The sequence below is a fragment of the Cherax quadricarinatus genome, chromosome 75 (assembly GCF_038502225.1).
Source record: "Cherax quadricarinatus isolate ZL_2023a chromosome 75, ASM3850222v1, whole genome shotgun sequence".
NCBI lineage: Eukaryota > Metazoa > Arthropoda > Malacostraca > Decapoda > Parastacidae > Cherax > Cherax quadricarinatus.
This window is the reverse complement of record NC_091366.1, coordinates 10,026,448-10,051,587: the sequence shown is the minus strand read 5'-3', so window position 1 is coordinate 10,051,587 and position 25,140 is coordinate 10,026,448. Positions and strand designations below refer to the sequence as shown.

The 25,140-nt window shown below is 39.8% G+C and overlaps 1 protein-coding gene across 3 annotated transcripts in view; it reads left to right on the top strand.

Annotated features, from left to right (window-relative positions):
• Positions 1-11,469: 11,469 nt before the first annotated feature.
• Positions 11,470-25,140, top strand: part of slim (scruin like at the midline) — a 48,558-nt gene continuing 34,887 nt past the window's right edge. For 2 of the 3 annotated variants that reach the window (XM_070101028.1, XM_070101030.1), the window contains exons 1-3: positions 11,470-11,598; positions 18,967-19,112; positions 22,872-23,030. In XM_070101028.1, the coding sequence (XP_069957129.1) occupies positions 11,505-11,598; positions 18,967-19,112; positions 22,872-23,030 (399 nt within the window). In that variant the 5' untranslated portion in view covers positions 11,470-11,504. The remainder of the gene's footprint in view (positions 11,599-18,966; positions 19,113-22,871; positions 23,031-25,140) is intronic. The other variant, XM_070101031.1, reaches the window with a different exon arrangement.

Here is a 25,140-nt window from a genome sequence, read left to right as displayed (position 1 = left end):
ACTTTTTATTTAGGTGTTGTAAGTAATATTCAATTTTTAGAATGGCATTGAGGATACAAGGATATAATTTACACGCGAAATAATGCATTGTGTAGATTTACTCATTGATAATCCCCCCAAATAAAGCTATGTAATAAGGTCACTACACAAGGACCCAAATGGGAATAAATTACTTTATCTGATTTTTGGGGGGTTTTCCTAGGTAATTTACGCTATATGTGTTAATTGTAGTACTTATATATACCTGTGCCTAAATAAACTTACTTATTTTCTTTCTTAGTTACAACTTTTAATAGCTTAATTACCCTCAAATTATCAATCATGGTAAGTATTACTATATTACAAATATAAGAATTATTATCCGCCATTTAATGTACAATTTAAATATATCATGGTAAATTATCTGATCTTATTAGTTTTGAGATCCCTTAGAGAGGATGTGGGGCAACACCGTTTGTTTACTAAATAATGATCAGCTGGAGACCATTTAAATTTTGGGAGCTCAGTTTTGATCACTATATAGTGGAAATTTGGTATAATGTATTAACCAATAACTGGCATGTAGGAGAGGAACCTTCTGACGATGTTTCGGTCCGTCCGTTGTCCTTGATTTCACCATCTCGATTTAACCATTCATAAAATGCAGGTTACTAAACCGGTGTAATTTCATTGTAATTTGGCCCCTCAAGGAAGGTTCCTTGATGGTGAGAGGCTCTTGATCTAGGGAATTGGATCTGTGCTCCAGTTCCCTGAATTAACCCTGATTACCTTCCACTTCCCCTCAGGCGCTGTATAATCATTCGGGTTTAGCGCTTCCCCTTGATTATAATAATTCAGTGTAATTTATTTATGATTGATCAGTTCTTTGTTTGTAACTTGTTATATTGTAATTATAATTGTAATAAATTATCCAAGTTACACCGACTTAAATTATATACTAGGTCTAGGCCCTACGATTAGTTTGCTCGATATGTATTTATATATATAGTGAATTATGAGCCTTATATTGTATCAAATTATATTTATTATAAACAAAATCAGTTCGAATGTAAAACTGCTGTAATTTGTATGACTCAATAAGAAATAAAAAATAGTGTTAATTCAGTTAATTATGGAGTAACGATGGTCCAAGATGGAATGTCATACATGACAGACCCTTATGATCCTCAGAGTTAAAAACCAAACAAAATCTTATTTTATAAGGCTCCTCTTTTACGCACAGGTTTTGAGCGAATTGTTTCAGCTACGGTATTGTGAAATTTAAATCTCTTTGGATATGGTTTAGCTTGTCAGGGGTGGTAAGACCATAGCTTATCCAGGCTCTCCCAACCAACTATGATATATCCACTTGGTTACTGATCTAGTGTCAGGCTAGACATATTAAGTCAAGGACCCCATCCCTCCAGGGTGAGGTCCTTAATGATTGTGAGGGGGTGTTGGTCCTAGGAATTTATCTACCCTCCCCTAGGATCAAACCTGTTCCCTTTATATTGCCCCCCTCCCCTCCCCCGGTGCTGTATGTCATATCGGTGGACCACAAAATAATAATAATAATTTCTCCCTCCTTGCATCACATTTAAATACCCCAACTCTCGCCCCATTTTGCTTTAACAGCGGGATATAATCTTTATTTCTACAAGTATATGTATAATGTATACAGACCATAGCTGTCATCAATGACATACTATTACATAGAATGTCCCTTGTTATGTTGAGCATTTCCCACAAATTAGGTCAATTTTGTTCCCAGGATGCGACCCACACCAGTAGACTAACACCCAGGTACCTGTTTTACATTGCTAGGTGAACAAGGACAGCAGATGTCTTAAGGAAACACTCCTTAATGCATCCAACTGTACCGGGAGTCGAACCATGGACCTCACTGTGTGAGCTGAGAGAGCTAGCAATCGAGCTACGGAACACCTACCCCTCTAGGATGGTTAATTGATACTGATGAGGGTTCTTGATCCATTGAATTGGATTTTTCCTCTCCTTCCTTGGATTGAACCTGCCTGCTTTCCATTCCCTAGATTCTGTACTGCTATTTTGCAGCGCCGCTTCATGACCCTTTTGTATTTACCTTTTAATATGATTAATATATTAATATTATTGTGCGACCATTACGGGTTTAGTGCTTCTGTCTATATATAATAATAATAGTAATCTCCCTTTTGGGAAATCCAGTGGAATTACAAGAACCCCAATGGAAATGTCACTTTGACTTTTATTGGGCTATCCTAGGTAATTTACACATATGTTACTATGTATGATAACTGTACCTTTGCGTACCTGTACCTAAATGAACTTAAGCTACTGGAGAGAGAGAGAGAGAGAAAGGAGTGACCGCTACCAGCATTATCCTGACGTAGCTTCTATTGGAAATTCTCCCTCTTATAATAATAATAATAATAATAATAATAATAATAATAATAATAATAATAATAATATCTTTATTTGCTACAAGTACATGTACAAGGTATACAGACCATAGCTGACATCAATGACATATTACTATATAGAAAGCCCCTTGTTACGCAGAGCATTTCGGGCAAATTAGGTCAGTTTTGTCCCAGGATGCAGCGCTGTATAGCCCTTGTGGCTTAGCGCTTCTTTTTGATTATAATAATAATAATAATTGTCCCAGGATGCGACCCTCACCAGTTCACTAACACACAGGTACCTATTTTACTGATGGGTGAACATAGACAACAGGTGTAAAGAAACACGCCCAATGTTTCTTACCCACGCTGACCACTCAAGGAAGGTTCCTTGATGTTGGTGAGAGGCTCTTGATCTAGGGAATTAGATCTGTGCTCCGGTTCCCTGAATTAAGCCTGAATACCTTCCATATTCCTCCCACAGGCGCTGCATTATCCTACGGGTTTAGCGTTCCCTCTTGATTATAATAATAATAACCTTCGCTGGGAATCGAACCCAGACATCACATTTTCCCCGTTTTTCTCTGCATTGGACTGATAAAGCCACTGGTTGGCGAAAAATTTTGTAATAAAGATATCCAAGTGTTGCATGTGTCTTATTCTCCTGTCTATTGGAAACTTGCTCATCTTAAGCAGGTCATGTGATCTTCCGGTGAGACAGGGCCACTCATGACCCGACGTATTACCCAAGATACATAAGATTTCGTTCGGATTTTTAACCCCGGAGGGTTAGTCACCCAGGATAACCCAAGAAAGTCAGTCCTCAAATCTTGTCCCCCAGTATGCGACCGATACCAGTCAACTAACACCCAGGTACCTATTTGCTGCTAGGTGAACATGACAACAGGTATAAGGAAACGTGTCGAAATGTTTCCACCCGTCGGGAATCGAACCCGGGCTCTGTGTGTGAAGCGGCAACTTTAGCCACCAGGTCACCGAAGGTTTTATTTTGTTCTTGGGATGGCAGCCGATGGTGTATGATTCACAGAGTTAAGGTAAGATTTTTTCAGAGCAACGCATTAGACAATTGCTCTTATCTTATCTAGCTAAGTCAGTGTTTTAGTGTAGTTTTGTCACCTCCACGGCTAGTTTATTGTGCATCGCCCCTCAAATAAGATTCCTTGATGCTGGTGAGTGGCTCTTTATCTAAGCAGGGTTTAGCGCTTCCCCTTGATTATAATAATAATAATAATTTATCTAAGCAATTGGACTTATGCTCCAATTCCTTGAATTACTTCGCATAAGTATAGTTAAATATGACAAACAAAAATCTGAATCCCAGACAGCAGTTCCTAAGTGTCCGTAATAAGACATACAGATACTAATGCCGGAAAAAATTCCCCCCCCCCCAGTAATGTTCAATTGCTATGGATCCCATCACACATTGGATTACTCCTTCATGATAAAGTTGATATGTTAGCCAAGAAGAGTATCGAGAAGGAGAATGTAGAATATAACTTTGGTATAACTGTGTCTAGCATTAGGAATAATATTAGGAGAGAAGTAAATAATGAAAATGATTGTTATAGGAATGCAGTTAGAAGCCTGAGTAGATCTATAACCCACTATGATAACATGAACGTAGATAAGTATGTTTATGGAGCAACTTGCAATGTGAACAGACTGACTGATGTTGTAGTGGCCAGGCTTAGGCTTAGTTACAAGTACTTCTGGCAATTTGGGAGACACACAGATGATGATCAAACTAAATGTAAATTATGTGATCAGGCATATGGTCACTCTCTTGAACACTATGTGCTTAATTGTCCACTTATTGAGGAATACAGAGACAGACAGTATAATAACCTATGTGACATGTCAAGATATCTTATTAATGAAAATAAGATACCAGATATACTAAGCAAATTTCCTAAATTTGCTTGTAACAGATAAGTGAACTATAGATATGTAGATATAAATCCATATGTATTCCTGTTAACCCTTTGGGGCCTAGTTCCTAGGCCTTTTGTGTATCCATATGCTCTCGCGCTACCGTCCACAGGATGGATATGGGATGCACAATAAACTAGCCACTTCGGTGGCAAAATCTAATCTAAATCTAATCAATACCACCAGTCCGATGACATTCTTCTTTGCAAATATACAGGGTCTAAAGCCAGCAACAAACAACAAAATACCTTTCATCCGTGGACTGCTTGCAGAGGCAAAGGCAATGTTCGCGGCTTTCACTGAGACCCACATAAAGGATCACTTGGACAACGAAATATGGATCCCAGGTTGCAACCTATACAGATGTGACAGAGTGAACAGGTAAAAAGGGGGGGGGTGGCCTGTACATTGCAGAGTCACTTGTTTGCACAGAACTGCTTAATGCCTCAAATGATGTAGTGGAAGTTTTAGCAGTAAAGGTCGAGAACCAAAACATAGTCATTGTGGTAGTCTACAAGCCTCCGGATGCAACATCCCAGCAATTCCAGGAACAGCTGTTAAAAATTGACCACTGTCTGAAAAATCTTCCAGCTCCTGCACCCAACATCTTGCTCCTGGGGGATTTCAACTTAAGGCACCTAAAATGGAGGAATATAGCAAATAATATTGTTGCAGTAATAACACCAGGAGGCAGCTCTGATGAAAACTCACACTCACACGAGCTTTTAAATCTCTGCACAAAATTCAATTTAAACCAGCAAATAATAGAGCCTACTAGACTGGAGAATACACTAGACCTCATCTTCACTAACAATGATGATCTGATAAGAAATGTCACCATATCAAAAACAATATACTCAGATCACAACATAATTGAGGTTCAGACATGTATGCATGGAGCCCCAGACCGACATAATGAGATTAGTCACGAGGGAGCATTCACCAAATTCAACTTCAATAACAAAAACATAAAGTGGGACCAAGTAAACCAAGTCCTAACCGATATAAGCTGGGAAGATATACTAAGCAACACAGACCCCAACTTATGCCTAGAACAGATTAACTTGGTGGCACTCGATGTATGCACAAGGCTTATTTCTCTAAGAAAAAGGAGGAGTAGATGTAAAATAGAAAGAGACAGGCGCTCCCTTTACAGGCGACGGAAAAGAATAACAGAGCGGCTAAAAGAGGTCAATATATCTGAAATGCGTAGGGAGACACTGGTCAGAGAAATAGCAAGCATCGAACTTAAGCTAAAGGAATCTTATAGGAGTCAGGAATCGCGGGAAGAACTAAAAGCCATAAATGAAATCGAAAGAAACCCAAAGTATTTCTTCTCCTATGCTAAATCAAAGTCGAGAACAACGTCCAGTATTGGGCCCCTACTTAAACAAGATGGGTCCTGCACAGATGACAGCAAGGAAATGAGTGAGCTACTCAAGTCCCAATATGACTCAGTTTTTAGCAAGCCGCTAACCAAACTGAGAGTCGAAGATCAAAATTATTTTTTTATGAGAGCCACAGAATTTGGTTAACACAAGCCTATCCGATGTTATCCTGACGCCAAATGACTTCGAACAGGCGATAAATGACATGCCCATGCACTCTGCCCCAGGGCCAGACTCATGGAACTCCGTGTTCATCAAGAACTGCAAGAAGCCCCTATCACGAGCCTTTTCCACCCTATGGAGTGGGAGCATGGACACGGGGGTCGTCCCACAGTTACTAAAAACAACAGACATAGCCCCACTCCACAAAGGGGGCAGTAAAGCAACAGCAAAGAACTACAGACCGATAGCACTAACATTCCATATTATAAAAATCTTTGAAAGGGTCCTAAGAAGCAATATCACCACCCATCTAGAAACCCATCAGTTACACAACCCAGGGCAACATGGGTTTAGAACAGATCGCTCCTGTCTGTCTCAGCTATTGGATCACTACGACAAGGTCCTAGATGCACTAGAAGACAAAAAGAATGCAGATGTAATATATACAGACTTTGCAAAAGCCTTCGACAAGTGTGACCATGGCGTAATAGCGCACAAAATGCGTGCTAAAGGAATAACAGGAAAAGTCGGTCGATGGATCTATAATTTCCTCACTAACAGAATCCTTCATATGACAATGAGAATACTCACTTGTGCTTTATAGTCTGTTTAACAGAGTTAGTTAAGTTAATTTTAAGCCAGAGGCATAGTATAAGTGGCTTTGGCATGCTGCTCTTATCTGTATTTTTTTGTACCTCTGTATGTGTGCTCAAATTTATAATAAATAAATAAATAAATAAATAAAAGAGAATAGTCGTCAACAGAGTAAAGTCCGAGGCAGCTACGGTGAAAAGCTCTGTTCCACAAGGCACAGTACTCGCTCCCATCTTGTTCCTCATCCTCATATCCGACATAGACAAGGATGTCAGCCACAACACCGTGTCTTCCTTTGCAGATGACACTCGAATCTGCATGACAGTGTCTTCCATTGCAGACACTGCAAGGCTCCAGGCGGACATCAACCAAATCTTTCAGTGGGCTGCAGAAAACAATATGAAGTTCAACGATGAGAAATTTCAATTACTCAGATATGGTAAACACGAGGAAATTAAATCTTCATCAGAGTACAAAACAAATTCTGGCCACAAAATAGAGCGAAACACCAACGTCAAAGACCTGGGAGTGATCATGTCGGAGGATCTCACCTTCAAGGACCATAACATTGTATCAATCGCATCTGCTAGAAAAATGACAGGATGGATAATGAGAACCTTCAAAACTAGGGATGCCAAGCCCATGATGACACTCTTCAGGTCACTTGTTCTATCTAGGCTGGAATATTGCTGCACACTAACAGCACCTTTCAAGGCAGGTGAAATTGCTGACCTAGAAAATGTACAGAGAACCTTCATGGCGCACATAACGGAGATAAAACACCTCAATTACTGGGAGCGCTTGAGGTTCCTAAACCTGTATTCCCTGGAACGGAGGCGGGAGAGATACATGATTATATACACCTGGAAAATCCTAGAGGGACTAGTACCGAACTTGCACACGAAAATCACTCACTACGAGAGCAAAAGACTTGGCAGACGATGCAACATCCCCCCAATGAAAAGCAGGGGTGTCACTAGCACGTTAAGAGACCATACAATAAGTGTCAGGGGCCCGAGACTGTTCAACTGCCTCCCAGCATACATAAGGGGGATTACCAACAGACCCCTGGCAGTCTTCAAGCTGGCACTGGACAAGCACCTAAAGTCGGTTCCTGACCAGCCGGGCTGTGGCTCGTACGTTGGTTTGCGTGCAGCCAGCAGTAACAGCCTGGTTGATCAGGCTCTGATCCACCAGGAGGCCTGGTCACAGACCGGGCCGCGGGGGCGTTGACCCCCGGAACTCTCTCCAGGTAAACTTCAGGTAATACTATAATTAAATTGTCAACCTTTCATACATGGACGCATTTGAGTGCGTGGAGTATGGCAAACAGTTCAGTTTGTTGGATATTGTTTTATATATGAGAGTCGTCACTGTATAACAACAGCAGCGCTACCAGCTGCACCAGTGGCTTGGTGAACAGTACCATCAGCATACATAGTTTGTGAAAGTGTGCTTTGTGATTAAAACATCGGTACAGCTTAAGGTATCCTGTCTCGCTTCAAGGCGAAGCTTTGATTATATAACTCACGAAATCGTAATGACACGATTGCAATTAAACCATACCAAGGGTAGGGTTTGATCCCGCGGTCAGAGAGTCTCAAAACTCCAGACCGTCGGGTTAGCCACTGGGCCAGCTAGCTTCAATAAGATTCATCCAACTAGGTTACAGTGGTGCCTATGCTAACCTTTCTATGGTGTAGAAATATACCTAGTTGGATGAATCTTATTGAAGCTAGCTGGCCCAGTGGCTAACCCGACGGGATCAAACCCCACCCGTGGTATGGTTTGATTATATACCTGGGGGTTGTTTCGGGGGTCAACACCCCCGCTGCCGGTCCATGACCATTTGTCGCGGTGGATCAGAGCCTGATTAACCAGGCTCTTACTGCTGGCCTCACGCAAACTGACGTCCTAACTACAGCCCGGCTGGTCAGGTAATGACTAGGAACCTGTCCAGCTCTCTTTTGAAGACAGCCAGGGGGTCTATTGGTAATTCGTCCCTTCTACTTACTGGGAGGCAGTCGAACAATCTTGGGCCCCCTGGCACTTCCTGTGTTGTCTCTTAGCGTATTCATAGCTTCCCTGCTTTTCAGTGGGGGAATGTTGCAGATTTAAGACTAGTCCCTCTAGGATTTTCCGAGTGTATATTATCATATATCTTTCTTGAGTGCATTCCAAGGAGAACAGATCAAGGGACTTCAACCGTTCCCAGTAATTTAGGTGCTTTATTGTCCTTACACGTGCAGTAAAAGTTCTCTGTATATTCTCCAGATCTTCAATTTCGCCTGCCTAAAGAAGATAAGTGATTTCAAGAGAATCATCATTGGCTTTGCATCCCTAGTTTTGAAAGTTCTCATATAAATCCTATTATTGTCGTAGCAGACATGGTAGAGACGTTGTTGTGATCTTTAAAAGAGAAATTCTCTGACATCACTCCCAAGTCCCTCACTTTACTTTTTCACTCTATTGTGTGGTTGGAATTTGTTTTATACTCCGATCCAGTTTTTATTTCCTCGAATTTTCCATAGCGGAGTAACTGAAATAATTGCAATTTGTCTTCATTGAACTTCATATTGTTTTCTGAGGCCCATTAAAGACTTGGTTAATGTCCTCTTGGAGATTTTCAGTGTCCTCAAAGAGTGATACTGCCATGCAAATTCTGGCTTAGTTAGCAAAGGAGGAAACGGTGCTGTGGTTTACACCTCTATGTCAGATATGAGGATGAGGAACAGCATGGGAGCGAGTACTGTGCCTTGTGGAACACTGTAGCTGCCACTGAGCTTATCCACTTTTCTTATTTTGTGTGCTATTACACTATGATCGCACTTATCGAAAAGGCTTTCGCAAAGTCTGTGATTACTACATCTACATTTTGTTTGGCCTCCAGTGCATCCAAGACAATATCATAGTTGGGGGAGGTGTGGAAATTATTTAATTTCCGAAGCTATAGTGCCTAATAGGTGTTTAATGTGTTGATGTGGGTCAGGAAATGTATTTGAAAATGCACTAGAATCAACAGGGAAGCTGTGCGCCTACGCTGATGGGCGGGGGAGAGGTCGAGTTGGGGCATCACGGGCGGGAGTGTTTTGAATGGAGTTAAGAGGCTGGGAAAGCATGGGACCAGGAAATTGGCGTTCACGGCGGCCTCACTTCATAATAGGAAGTGTCGTAACTGTTCCTGGTGAAGAGTGAGGGAACGTGATTTACGGGACCACCATAATAAAGTGGTAAAATTAGTGAATAATGGTAGGACCGGTGGTGACTGGTGCGACGCCATGGAGTGTGTCCAGGGGAAAATACCTGTGATTTAATCATCACTCATCGGTCTCAGATCTTAATGGAATGACCTCTAATGTGCATAATAATTATGAGACATTAAATCATCGTGTGAATTGTAATGTAATCACTGATAATAACACTAAGTTAAGAGAATGTGTGAAGTGAAATAAGTCGCCTTACTCCGAATGAACACGTGTAGTCCTTGTGGTTCCTGTCCCGAGGATAGTGAAGTTTTTATGGAGTCCCGACTTCTAAACCGGGACAAACCAACGGATACCTCGGAGGAAATAAGGAGCATCAATCACCCACAGTTAAGTAACTCTTCTAGTTATAGCAGACTGATACTGGCCAGTTAGGTATGTTGTAATTGGATAGGTTGGGGGTGATCCAGCTACATCAGGTGACCACCAGAGAATATCTGATAAGTGGTGGTATTATATACAAGTGTTTTTTCCTTTATGGATATATACATGTACAACCTACCCCCCCCCCTTCATTCAGTTAAACTAATATAATCTATGCAGTCCACAATTAATTAGTAGCGCCGTACTTGTGGGTGCTATCCAATTCATACTGGTCTCGGATAGATATGGATAAGATTGTTAGGTCGAAGGAACCACCTGCAGGGACCAGGGGTGGTTAAGTTTTCTCACATGTCTACACGGGGTGACTACGGTAAACAATATGGTTGTTGTCTCTCAATAAGATTACTTGTATGTATATAATGTTGAGGTACATACAGGTAACCCCCTATAAATTTTTCCATAGGAGGGTTAGGAGAGATTATTCTTTGGAATGGGATAATTTCCAGTGGAGGAGGGAAATGTTGCTGATGCCTTGCTTGACAGATCATGTATCTGGTTCATGGGGAGGTTAGTACCTGTTTTTATGAGGCATCTGGAGGAGTGCTTACCAGTGCTGAAGAAAGTTTGGAGGGCGTCTTTGTAAGGTTTGAATAGGCTTACCTAACCTTATTAATCCCAGCGACGATCACTGGTGCTTGGAATATAAAGTACATTTTTTTGTAATATTTTGTGACCTAATTCATGTCTTCATAAATAACTCATTACTGTTGTAACCAGATATAAACATGTTAATAGTTCATTACCACTGTAACTTGTTCATCCATCAAAACTTTGCGGTCCAGCTCCTGGACCCGTTGTGTGCATCTGTATTATTTTTTTGACTGTCGCCCACAGAATGGGGATGGAGTGCATAATAAAAATACTAAACTAACTTAAAACTTTTCATTAATATACTATTTGGATTTATAAAAAAAATTATCAAGAGCCCAGGGTCTTTCCAATTCTGTAGAAACTATAATTCGTGTGGAAATAAAGTTTTTATTCATTTATTTATTTATCATTGGTAAAGCTTCATATAGGTTATGAGCCCAGTGGGTTAATAAATCACTGGGGTACATAACACCAGTGATTAAATCCGAACGAAATCTTATCTTATCTTATCTTATCTAACTGGGAACATCACTCCAGAGAAGTGCTATACTTATGTCAAATCTGCAAGATGACTTGGCAAGCTGTCTGGTGAACTATTAGTTTTACCAATTTTTTCCCCACTTGGGTTATAAATATAACATAATACTTTTAACTAAAAGCAGAAAGGGCTATTTTTTTAAATGGGGGAAATGAGGAATTTTATATTATTGGTCGCTGATAGAGTGTATTATGATGTGTAAACATTTATATACGAGGTACCTGGAGGGTTGTTGAGGTGATTGGTGGTCGCTCTTATGACACTCACATCGATGTCAACTAATAAAGGCACCTATAAGTTTAAACCACTGGTGTTCCACCCGGTGAGACCTCGGGGGAACCTTAAAGATGGTAAGTGAGCCTCAGGTGGAGACAAGATGAATGGATCCTTCAAACACACGAGTAATTAGAACTTCCATCAGGAGAAAGTTGAAAATCCACATGCTTGTAGTGCTATTAGAGCAGTCGTCCAGATTGACTTATAATTGTAATGATTATTTTGATGACTTTTGTTAATATGTCGTATAAATGTAATTGATTAACATAATTTTTGTTAGGGTGAGACACATGGTACCTTCCCTGCTGGAAATACTAATTAGTCACAATGCTTGATTTTATTGGGTTATTTGAGTAAACCCTTCAAGGGAGGTTCCTTGACGCTGGTGAGGGGCTCTTGATCTAGGAAATTGGATCTGTGCTCCAGTTCACTGAATTGAGCCCGAATACCTTCCATCCCCTCACATGCACTATAATCCTATGGGTTTAGCACTCCCCATGATTATAATTACATATATAATTATTTGAGTAGAACTCTACATAACATATATTGACGAAACCACCATAAAGGTTTAAGACTATGTGTGAGGTTTAAATAATACTTACTGATAATGTGTACATTTGTGTACCTTTGTAAGCTGATCCTCATTTTAATGTTAATGTAAATAACTCGGTTTACCATATTCCTAATATATCTCCTTTTGTTGTAACTAATTTTCACAGATGAGTTACTTATCTGTTTTAACTTTTAAGGTTTAAATAATAAGATATTACAAGGACCCAAATGGAAATAAGTCACTAACTTTCTTGGGTTATCCTAGGTAATTTACACTATGTATGATAATTGTACAGTGGTCCTTGACTTATGAGAGTAATTTGTTCCGTGACCAAGCTCTTAACTCAATTCCCCTCAGGGAGGGTTCCTTGATATTGGTGAGGGGCTCTTGATTTAGGGAATTGGATCTGTGCTCCAGTTCCCCGAATTAAGCCTGAATGCCTTCCACATTCCCCCCCAGGGGCTGTATAATCCTATGGGTTTAGTGCTTCCCCCTTGATTATAATAATAATAATAATCATAACTTAATTTGCTCCTATATCAAATCAGTTTTCCCCATTGAAATTAATTGAAATGCCATTAATCCTTGCCAGCCCCCAAAAACCCACCCCATTTTTGTTACGGGTTTTTAAATAAGAAAAATGTATTTATAAATAAATGGTTTTTGCCTTTTTCACCAGGTCCCAGCAATGTTTTAGAAATGCTGGAGTATATATGAAACTCCTTGAAGCACAGTGTAAGATGAGTGTCACTTCACTGCTGACAGTGCAGCAGTGGAGTGACATTTGATGATCATGCACTGCCTTGGCTTTATTTTTCACTCTTACACATGAACATGTCTGTCTGTCTGTGTTTCTGTCTGTTTTTCTATCTATTTGCCTATCTAGCTCTATGTTTATCTCTGTCTCTGCTTATCTGTCTGCCTGAGTTTGTCTTCCTGTCTCACTACTTGTGTCTCTGTCTCAGAGAGAGATCTGTTCATGAACCAACAGGTATTACTCATGATGCAGAGTGTAAGTGCGTGAAAATGTGTATTACTTGCCAATCATACTTATTATGCTTTATATCTTCAAGCATAGTATAGCACTTTGTCTGGATTTTTTGGGTTATCCTAGTTAATTTACACTATATATAACTGTATTTGTGTGTACCTGTGAGACAGATACAGACAGAGAGACAGATAGACAGATACAAAGATAGATACAGACAGACAGAAAGAGATAGAGACAGCCAGAACAAATCAGCAAGCCAGCCAGCCACCAGCCAGCCACTTGGCCAGCCAGCTGGCCATCCAACCATAATATGTATGTTCCAATTCTGGAACATACATATTATGTATGTTCCAGAATTGTTTCTCTTTACTTAGGGCATATGTTATAGAACATTCTGGCAGGATGACATTACCAGTGGTATCAAAATTGAAAGGTTGTTATATATTGGTTATTATCGAGGTTTTTGATATTTCCTTGGTATCTCCTGCAAGTGGCGGTGTATCTGAAGCTCACTCGTAACTCGGATTTTGGCTCGCAACTCAAAGCAAAAAATCAACTGAGCGACGGCTCGTAACTCGGAAAACTCGTAAGTTGGGGTACTCGTAAGTCAAGGTACCACTGTATTTGTGTACCTATACCTAAATAAACTTATTTATGCAACTGAGTGATAATGCTGAACTATGCCTGTACTTGAAATAGATGCTTTAACGAGGCTCTAAACAATAAATATAAGAGTTAGATTGACTTTAAGTTTGAACATGAATTGGCTTTACAATATAACTATCATAGTGTGTGTTGTGTGTCGTGGCTCAGGTGGTAACACCTCTTGACTTCTGAATGACTTGGGTTGAATCCTATCACAAGTAGAAATGTTGGGCATGTTTCATTACATCTGTTGCTTCTGAGTGTTAGCAGACTGTTCTGGGTTGCTTCCTGGGAAAGAAGATCAAAGATCTCCAGTGAAAATAGGCCAAATTGGCTCTTGTTAGGTTAACCTGGGCTCCTAATCCTCCAGCTTAATAATCTGGATAAGCCATCTCGTGTAATATAAAATACTTGGAAGAAGTGATTTCTACTGACATTGTCTTATGTATATTTAACCTTTACAGTATATTGTTTGAACCTTTTATTAATTTCTTGTGTAACTATAGTTTGAACCTGTGATGACATACCATATTAAGATGGTACACAATGCAGACATTGACAAGTAAGATACATGTCCAATACTTAGGTCAAATACAGAAATGATGACTGTTCTGCAGACAGTAGAAGTGGAGAGGTAGTCCTGAGGTGATCAGCCTCTCAACCTTGATAGATGGTCAGTCTCTTAGGTAAAATCTTGACTGACCATATTCTACCAAGACAAAGGGATTTATCCTCGCAGTTGCCTTACCACTTTTACCGTTTCCCACATTATCATCTTTGCATTTAACTGATACAGCTTACTGTGAAGGTAAAAAACTTCATCAATGAAGTTATTTATATATAAATGAAAATATATTTTTCTGTCTCATAAACATGCTAGATAACAGGGATATCTTACTACTCCTACTTACACTTTCATCACACTTCACAGACACACACATGCATATATATATATATATATACATACATCTAGGTTTTTCTCCTTTTTCTAAATAGCTCTTGTTCTTATTTATTTCTTCCATTGTCCATTGGGAAGTGGAAAAGAATCTTTCCTCTGTAAGCCATGCGTGTCGTATGAGGCGACTAAAATGCCGGGAGAGATGGGCTAGTAACCCCTTCTCCTGTAGACATTTACTAAAAAAGAGAAGAAAAACTTTATAAAACTGGGATGCTTGAATGTGCGTGGATGTAGTGCGGATGATAAGAAACAGATGATTGCTGATGTTATGAATGAAAAGAAGTTGGATGTCCTGGCCCTAAGTGAAACAAAGCTGAAGGGGGTAGGTGAGTTTCAGTGGGGGGAAATAAATGGGATCAAATCTGGAGTATCTGAGAGAGTTAGAGCTAAGGAAGGGGTAGCAGTAATGTTGAAGGATCAGTTATGGAAGGAGAAAAGAGAATAGGAATGTGTAAATTCAAGGATTATGTGGATTAAAGTAAAGGTTGGATGTGAAAAGTGGGTCATAATAAGCATGTATGCACCTGGAGAAGAGAGGAATGTAGAGGAGAGAGAGAGAGATTTTGGGAGATGTTAAGTGAATGTATAGGAACCTTTGAACCAAGTGAGAGAGCAATTGTGGTAGGGGACCTGAATGCTAAAGTAGGAGAAACTTTTAGAGAGGGTGTGGTAGGTAAGTTTGGGGTGCCAGGTGTAAATGATAATGGGAGCCCTTTGATTGAACCTTGTATAGAAAGGGGTTTAGTTATAGGTAATGCATATTTTAAGAAAAAGAGGATAAATAAGCATACAAGATATGATGTAGGGCGAAATGACAGTAGTTTGTTGGATTATGTATTGGTAGATAAAAGACTGTTGAGTAGACTTCAGGATGCACATGTTTATAGAGGGGCCACAGATATATCATATTACTTTTTAGTTGTAGCTACACTGAGAGTAAAAGGTATAGGGATACAAGGAGAATAGAAGCATCAGAGAAGAGAGAGGTGAAGGTTTATAAACTAAAAGAGGAGGCAGTTAGGGTAAGATATAAACAGCTATTGGAGGATAGATGGGCTAATGAGAGCATAGGCAATGGGGTCGAAGAGGTATGGGGTAGGTTTAAAAATGTAGTGTTAGAGTGTTCAACAGAAGTTTGTGGTTACAGGAAAGTGGGTGCGGGAGGGAAGAGGAGCGATTGGTGGAATGATGATGTAAAGAGAGTAGTAAGGGAGAAAAAGTTAGCATATGAGAAGTTTTTACAAAGTAGAAGTGATGCAAGGAGGGAAGAATATATGGAGAAAAAGAGAGAGGTTAAGAGAGTGGTGAAGCAATGTAAAAAGAGAGCAAATGAGAGAGTGGGTGAGATGTTATCAACAAATTTTGTTGAAAATAAGAAAAAGTTTTGGAGTGAGATTAACAAGTTAAGGAAGCCTAGAGAACAAATGGATTTGTCAGTTAAAAATAGGAGAGGAGAGTTATTAAATGGAGAGTTAGAGGTATTGGGAAGATGGAGGGAATATTTTGAGGAATTGTTAAATGTTGATGAAGATAGGAAAGCTGTGATTTTGTGTATAGGGCAAGGAGGAATAACATCTTGTAGGAGGGAGAAAGAGCCAGTTGTGAGTGTGGGGGAAGTTCGTGAGGCAGTAGGTAAAATGAAAGGGGGTAAGGCAGCTGGGATTGATGGGATAAAGATAAAAATGTTAAAAGCAGGTGGGGGATATAGTTTTGGAGTGGTTAGTGCAATTATTTAATAAATGTATGGAAGAGGGTAAGGTACCTAGAGATTGGCAGAGAGCATGCATAGTTCCTTTGTATAAAGGCAAAGGGGACAAAAGAGAGTGCAAAAATTATAGGGGGATAAGTCTGTTGAGTATACCTGGTAAAGTGTATGGTAGAGTTATTATTGAAAGAATTAAGAGTAAGATGGAGAATAGGATAGCAGATGAACAAGGAGGCTTTAGGAAAGGTAGGGGGGTGTGTGGACCAGGTGTTTACAGTGAAACATATAAGTGAACAGTATTTAGATAAGGCTAAAGAGGTTTTTGTGGCATTTATGGATTTGGAAAAGGCATATGACAGGGTGGATAGGGGGGCAATGTGGCAGATGTTGCAGGTGTATGGTGTAGGAGGTAGGTTACTGAAAGCAGTGAAGAGTTTTTATGAGGATAGTGAGGCTCAAGTTAGAGTATGTAGGAAAGAGAGAGATTATTTCCCAGTAAAAGTAGGCCTTAGACAAATATGTGTGATGTCACCATGGTTATTTAATATATTTGTAGATGGGGTTGTAAGAGAAGTAAATGTGAGGGTCTTGGCAAGAGGCGTGGAGTTAAAAGATAAAGAATCACACATAAAGTGGGAGTTGTCACAGTTGCTCTTTGCTGATGACACTTTGCTCTTGGGAGATTCTGAAGAGAAGTTGCAGAGGTTGGTGGATGAATTTGGTAGGGTATGCAAAAGAAGAAAATTAAAAGTGAATACAGGAAAGAGTAAGGTTATGAGGATAACAAAAAGATTAGGTGATGAAAGACTGGATATCAGATTGGAGGGAGAGAGTATGGAGGAGGTGAATGTATTCAAATATTTGGGAGTGGACGTGTCAGCGGATGGGTCTATGAAAGATGAGGTGAATCATTGAATTGATGAGGGGAAAAGGTTGAGCGGTGCACTTAGGAGTCTGTGGAGACAAAGAACTTTGTCCTTGGAGGCAAAGAGGGGAATGTATGAGAGTATAGTTTTACCAACGCTCTTATATGGGTGTGAAGCATGGGTGATGAATGTTGCAGCGAGGAGAAGGCTGGAGGCAGTGGAGATGTCATGTCTGAGGGCAATGTGTGGTGTGAATATAATGGAGAGAATTCGTAGTTTGGAAGTTAGGAGGAGGTGCGGGATTACCAAAACTGTTGTCCAGAGGGCTGAGGAAGGGTTGTTGAGGTGGTTCGGACATGTAGAGAGAATGGGGCGAAACAGAATGACTTTAAGAGTGTACCAGTCTGTAGTTGAAGGAAGGCGGGGTAGGGGTCGGCCTAGGAAAGGTTGGAAGGAGGGGGTAAAGGAGGTTTTGTGTGCGAGGGGCTTGGACTTCCAGCGGGCATGCGTGAGCATGTTTGATAGGAGTGAATGGAGACAAATGGTTTTTAATACTTGACGTGCTGTTGGAGTGTGAGCAAAGTAACATTTATGAAGGGATTCAGGGAAACCGGCAGGCTGGACTTGAGTCCTGGAGATGGGAAGTACATTATTATTATTATAATCAAGGGGGAAGCGCTAAACCCGGAGGATTATACAGCACCTGGGGGGGGGGATGTGGAAGGCATTCAGGCTTAATTCGGGGAACTGGAGCACAGATCCAATACAGTGCCTGCACTCTGAAGGAGGGGTGTTAATGTTGCAGTTTAAAAACTGTAGTGTAAAGCACCCTTCTGGCAAGACAGTGATGGAGTGAATGATGGTGAAAGTTTTTCTTTTTCGGGCCACCCTGGCTTGGTGGGAATCGGCCAGTGTGTTAATAAAAAAAAAATAATAAATAATATTTGTATGATCTTGCATACCAAAATTCTCTTATTTTGATTTGTGTTTTGTTAGCACAGCCATAAACATTAAGTCTTTTCTCTTTCTACAGTTTCCCTTAATATCATCAAATTACTGTATTTGCTTTCTTCTATTTTGTATCATGATTAATGCTAACCCTGGCTCTAATTTCTTTATTTAATGAAAATAGTATATTATTTTTCATTATTTTGGCATAGCTATCTTTTATTTTAACTTTGTATTTCTCTAGTCTTTTTATCGCTTCTATTATTTTTTCCTTGATGTCATCTGTCATATAAGCAAGCTGTAATTGTTTGTCTAGTTTTGTCTTTTTCTTTGTTATCATTGCAAAACTTGTTTAGTACTCTGTCTTTTATCTCTTTTGTATCAGCAGTAGTGAAGAAAAGAAAGATTTTCTTCTATTTTATTTCTGTTAGCTGAAATTTATTTTTTCCTTGGCCTACTTTGTCATCTTTTCCATAAGTTATTGTTGAAAAAATTAAAATAAAATCATAGAGTATTTTGTTTTAATGTTTATGTAAATATAAACATAGCAAAATATGTTAAGTATTTTTCCTGCATTTATTTGGTCTTGTATATTAGTACAGACTATGTATATGTTAAGGTAATTAGTAGTGCTTTGTAGAAGCTGTATTAAAGTACATTACTGCAGCATAATAATGCTTTATGGTTTATAATTGCTGGCCTTAAAATGATCCTGGGAAGGATCTAGCAGATGGCAGGATGACTCGATGGCTAACACTGTGTCTACCAAACAGGTACACCCTTACCAATGCCAAGAAGTGGTCATCGCATTGTTTGCCATGGATTGTCTTTCTATTCATTTGGTGGTTACAATCCCAAGATATCTACCAATGAGTACTTGGATGACACCTGGCAAAGAACTCATCCATTGTTCCAAGAGGTTAGCACAAGAGGTTTTTTCTGACTTTAACTATGTGCAATGTATAGATTCAAAATTAGAGTAATAATATAGGTGCTATCAAAAAGTTATGTATTTGGTATATCCCTGTTTTATAAATTTCAACAAAATATGGAGCCATACTTTAATTACAATAGGCCAAAAAAAGCATATTTATTTTTTTATGGCTACTTTAAAACTGTCAAGTGAAATTATTTAGTTTTTTTGGTAATACAGTACATGTAGGACTCGTGTTATTTGTCTTAAGGAAAGCAGTGCCATGTTTGGTGGAATTAGCAAATATTTAGCTTTCCTCAGAATTTTGGTAGAGGGTTTTGGGAGATAATTCATGCAGCTATAACCTCACAGGCAAAAAATATGGGATGAGTAAGCTCATGCACGGTATATCACATACAATAATGTTGTGTGTGGTTGCACTTGTGCATGTGTGAGTGAGAAAGAGAGGTTACTTTGTGTTTACATGTTTGTTTTTTAAAGGAATGGTGTTATGCTCGTGGTATTTTCAGTGTTTAATCTATCCTATTTTTAAAAAGTTACTAGGCTTGAAGCACTGGCTACCTTCCATTTTTCTTGGCTTGAAATTGAAGCTTCATGAGCTCTCAGTTGATATAAAGAAATCGTTATTATTTACATATTTTTGTATGCAGTTAGTCTTTTTTTTTTTTCCTGTTACCAGATTCCTTTCAGTAGTGGATAGTGTTGTGGTCTTCAGATTTGCCTTTGACTACAGTGGCTCGGGCTTTTCTTGAAATGGTAAATGTGGTGCTGTCCCTGTGTATTTTTGGTGTATAGTCCCATATAAAATACTTATTTCCATTAGCCTGAAAGTTGAATCTGTATCTATATCTGTGAATTTTTAGCAAGCAGCAAGCTTCTTCTGTCAGGGTTGGTCTCACCTGAATCGAGCTGTTGGTCACACATTGCTCCATATTGTATTAGTGCTTTCATATACAGCAATTATGGCCCAGATTTGTAGTTTGTGGATGTAGGGGTAGCATAGGGTAAGTGGAGTAGCACTTACTCTATGCTACCCCTACCCCTGCAGTGGAGAGGTGTACTTGTCTAGTGCATAGGAAGCACAGGAGGGTATGCACACACTTAGTTCTGTAGTTGCTTCACAATCCTGGTGTTGACATGTATATACCTTTCTATTTGTCTTGGGTTTATTAGTATACTGTACTGAATTGATGTCTATGCTGTATTTATGTATACAGCAGTGTTCCATATAACACATTGGTTATACTTCCTGGAAACCAGCATTTTACCTGAAATCATGTTACCTTCACTGAAGAACATACAAACCGTATAACATTAAAGGTATGTGCAAGATTAGCAAATCACAGAAAAGGATTTAGGAGCCTGAATAACAAATCTTTCAGAGTCTTATATGTTGGGTCAATCATTGAGTATGTGGCCCAAACATTGAGCCTGTCCCTCTTCAAGCATGTGAAGAAACTTTAAAGGGTCCAGAGGTTAGGGATTATACGGACTTCAGTAAGGCTTTCGATAGAGTTCCACATCAGAGACTTTTGAGGAAACATGGAATAGGAGAAATTTTTTCCTGGGTAGAGGCGTGGTTGACAAATGGGCAGCAAAGAGTTTGCATAAATGGGAAGAAATCAGAATGGGGGTACGTCACAAGCTGTGTTCCACAGAGGTCAGTGTTGGGCCCCTTGTTGCTCACAATTTACATAAACGATATAGATGAGGGAATAAATAGCGGCATAAGCAAATTTGCTGATGACACCAAAATAGGCCGTCTAATTCATTCTAATGAGGACATTAGTACACTCCAGGATGATTTGAATAGACTGATGCAGTGGTCGGAGAAGTGGCAGATGCGGTTTAATATAGACAAATGCAAAGTGCTAAATGTTGAACAGGACAATAGCCATATCACTTATAAACTGAATAATGTAGATCTTAATACTACTGATTGCGAAAAGGATTTAGGAGTTCTGGTTAGCAGTAATCTGAAACAAAGACAACAGTGCATAAGTGTTTGCAGTAAAGCTAACAGAATCCTTGGCTTCATATCAAGAAGTATAAATAATAGAAGTTCTCAAGTTGTTCTTCAACTCTATATATCCTTGGTTAGGCCTCATTTAGATTATGCTGCACAGTTCTGGTCACCATATTACAGAATCGATATAAATGCACTGGAAAACCTACAGAGAAGGGAGACAAAGTTGATCCTATGTATCAGAAATCTTCCTTATGAGGATAGACTGAGGGCCCTGAATCTGCACTCTCTAGAAAGGCTTAGAATTAGGGGGGATATGATTGAGGTGTATAAATGGAAAACGGGAAAAAATAAAGGGGATGTAAATAACGTGCTGAAAATATCCAGCCAAGACAGGAATTGTAGCAATGGTTTCAAGTTGGAAAAGTTCAGATTCAGGAAGGACATAGAAAGCACTGGTTTGGTAATAGAGTTGTGGATAAGTGGAACAAACTCCTGAGTACAGTTATAGAGGCTAAAACGTTGTGTAGTTTTAAAAATAGGTTGGATAAATACATAAGTGAGTGTGAGTTGGACCTGACTAGCTTGGGCTACCAGGTCTGGTGGCATGGACCTGCTTTGCATGGGTCAGTAGGCCTGTTGTAGTGTTTCTTCTTTCTTATGTTCTTATAATAGACTGTTTGGATATAGAGGACCTGGAACAAGGGAATGCATGTAGAAGCTGCAGATAAAGATGAGCCAGAAGTATATAAGGAATTATATTGCTTTAGTCTCAGGGTGGCTGCAGAGTGGAATAACTTGGATGAGGCAGTGGAGGATATGATAAAGCTTAGAGGCCAGAAATCAGCGATGTTGATCAAGGTGGCCTAGGAAACAGATCCATGAGCTGAGTCTTGACACTTAATAAATGAAACAAGGAGTAATGGAAAATAGGGTTACATTCTTGAGACTTTAAAAAAAAGCCAAATAAGGGGTGTTAATGTTGCAGTTTAAAAACTGTAGTGTAAAGCACCCTTCTGGCAAGACAGTGATGGAGTGAATGATGGTGAAAGTTTTTCTTTTTCGGGCCACCCTGCCTTGGTGGGAATCGGCCAGTGTGATAATAAAAAAAATAATAAAATATGTAATTTATTTCCTATCCTGAATTCTGGTTGGTGGTACCTGTTAATCTTGAAATGTGTGGAGAATGTTGGTGTGGCTCTCCTGGGCTGAAGTGGATGGCTGTTGTTCTTACAGAGTAAGGCATCATATGTACAGTCATGCATCACTGCAAAGCTTATAAAAACTAACACTTCAGTACCATCAGAGGATCAGTGTTAGCACCTCTAGCATCACTAGTATTTCTCTGGAGTGTCATGATTAATATCCAGATATGAGATAATGCCTCAAAAATATTGCAGTTATTTGATAAACATGTTAAGGTATCATAGGTGCAGTTGTGTACCACTATAAAGCATATAAAATTAACACTTTCTTTAATACTATCAAAGATTCCAGTTTATTCTTGGTACCTTCATGGTTAATACCCAGAAATGAGATGGGTGATGGAAAGATTGAAAATTGATTGAATAACACATGACTGATAATAGTATAGGAAATAACAAAAAAAGGCACAGTACATGCAGAGTGAACTGATGCTTATTTTTTTCAAAAATTTATGGCAAGTTCTTCCCATGCAGTGTGAACTTGGGTATATTAGTTGTGTTTTATTAAAACAGTACTGTGTGGATGAATGCTGCTTGGGACTGTACCATATACATATTTATATATTTTTCCAGCTTTGGCAGTTCAATACTGTGAGCAGTACATGGACGAGAATTGAGGGTACGGGTAGAATGCCTGAAGAATTAGCATCTCATTCAGCTGTCCAACTTGGGCCTAATATGCTTGTGTTTGGAGGAACAGCTATGCCGTTTGGGGATTCTTCGTCAGATTCGGTACGTAAAATATTCTATAAAATGTTAACTATACTCCTTAGTTGCTTTACTGATGTTCGTAGTGGTCTTATTCCAACATTCATCTATTAATCTGTACTCGCCTATTTGTACTCACCTATTTATGGTTGCAGGGGTCAATTCATAGCTCCTGGCCCTGCCTCTTCACTGACTGCTACTAGGTCCTCTCTCGCTGCTCCATGAGCTTTATCAAACCTCATCTTAAAACTATGTATGGTTCCTGCCTCCACTACTTCACTTTCTAGGTTATTCCACTTCCTGACAACTCTGTGACTGAAGAAATACTTCCTAACATCCCTTTGACTCGTAGGAGTCTTTGACTTCCGAATGTGACCCCTTGTTTCTGTGTCCCATCTCTGGAAGATCCCATCTTTGTCCACCTTGTCAATTCCTCGCAGTTTTTTATATGTTGTTAAAAATGTCTTCCCTGACCCTCCTGTCCTCCAGTGTCGTCAGGCTAATTTCCCTTAACCTTTCTTCATAGGAAAATCCCCTTAGTTCTGGGACTAGTCTTGTTGCAAACCTTTGCACATTCTCTAATTTCTTGATGTGCTCGACCAGGTGTGGATTCCAAACTGGTGTTGCATACTCCATTATGGGCCTCACGTATATGGTATACAGAGTCCTGAACGATTCCTTACTGAGGTATCGGAACGCTATTCTTAGGTTTGCCAGACGCCCGTATGCTGCAGTAGCTGTCTGTGTTCACGTGCGTGCATGCGTGTATGTGTACTCCATCTATACATACTCACCTATATTTGATTGCAGGGGTTGAGTTACAGCTCTTGGCTCTGCTTCTCTGGTTGCTACTAGGTTCACTTTCTTCCAGCTATAAGAGCCTTGTCATACCTCTTCTTAACCCTTTCACTGGCTGTCACACAGAACTATGTCATTGAGGCCAGGTCCCTCACATAGTTCTGTGCCATGAGCTCATCCCACTCAGATAATCTGTCAGTGGTAAATTTTGACCTAGACATGAGGGAATGGGTCTGCACAGTGAAAGTGCACATTCACAAAAAAAATCAGCAGGATACTTTTTGAATGATGGGAAGAGCATGAGAAAAGCAAAAAACTTACCAAGTGTTTGGTTTAAAATAGCAAGTTTCAGGTGTTTTCTAGAATGGTTTTCATGGTTTTGTTGGCCATTTCTTGGATCATTTGATGGCATGGAAGACACACTACTGAGATGGAGACAATTTTGGTTAGTTTCAGGGGCAGAAGTAGCTTGAAACTGGACTCAAGATAATGGAAATAATCTATTTTTGCTGATTTTCCTGAGAACAGGCAAGGCTCCATACACCTCCATGTCTGTTTAATGGGTTTTTAACCCTTTCAGGGTTTCGGCCGTACTAGTACGGCTTACGCGCCAGGGTTTGTGACGTACTAGTATGAATAAATTCTAGCGCCTTCAAATCTTGCGGGAAAAGGCTGGTAGGCCTAGATGTGAGAGAATGGGTCTGTGTAGTGGGTATGCCCAGTAGAAAAAAAATCTGGGACCCAGTGGCGCATTGTGGGAATGCCATATTAGTACACCTTGTCCACCATGCCTTGCGGTAAGAAGCTCCTCACTCCTTGGCGAATTGGGACACTTTTGTTCCCCAGTGACAGTTCTAATACAGATGGAAGTGCCAGTGAAGATGAGCTTCAAGGTTTTGGTGAGGTTTTGACCGAAACTAATGACCATAATATCGGTAATACATAGTGAGGAAAACCCAGACGACCCTCAGCCTTCCACCTCTGGTGCTGGGCCGTCTTGTTCATGCTCAGTTGTACCAGAATCAAAGAGGAAACTCCTATTTTCCCAAATCCCAGACTCAGATGTGAGCATTTGTGATGATAGTGTTTATGAACTACAAGCTCTTCAAACTAGTTCCAGTAGTGATAGTGAAGTGCAATATTCCCCAGTGAAGCGTCAGTATATGAGACGATATATGCGCTCTGGTAGTGTGCCATATGCTATTCCAAGGGTAAGGAGTACATCTCAAGAGTACATCCTGTGGCTGTACAACAGAAACTGACAGTGAAAATGACGATGATACTGTTGCAATTGGGATGGAAAATGTGCATGGTGGTGGTAGTGGTGGTGCTGGCC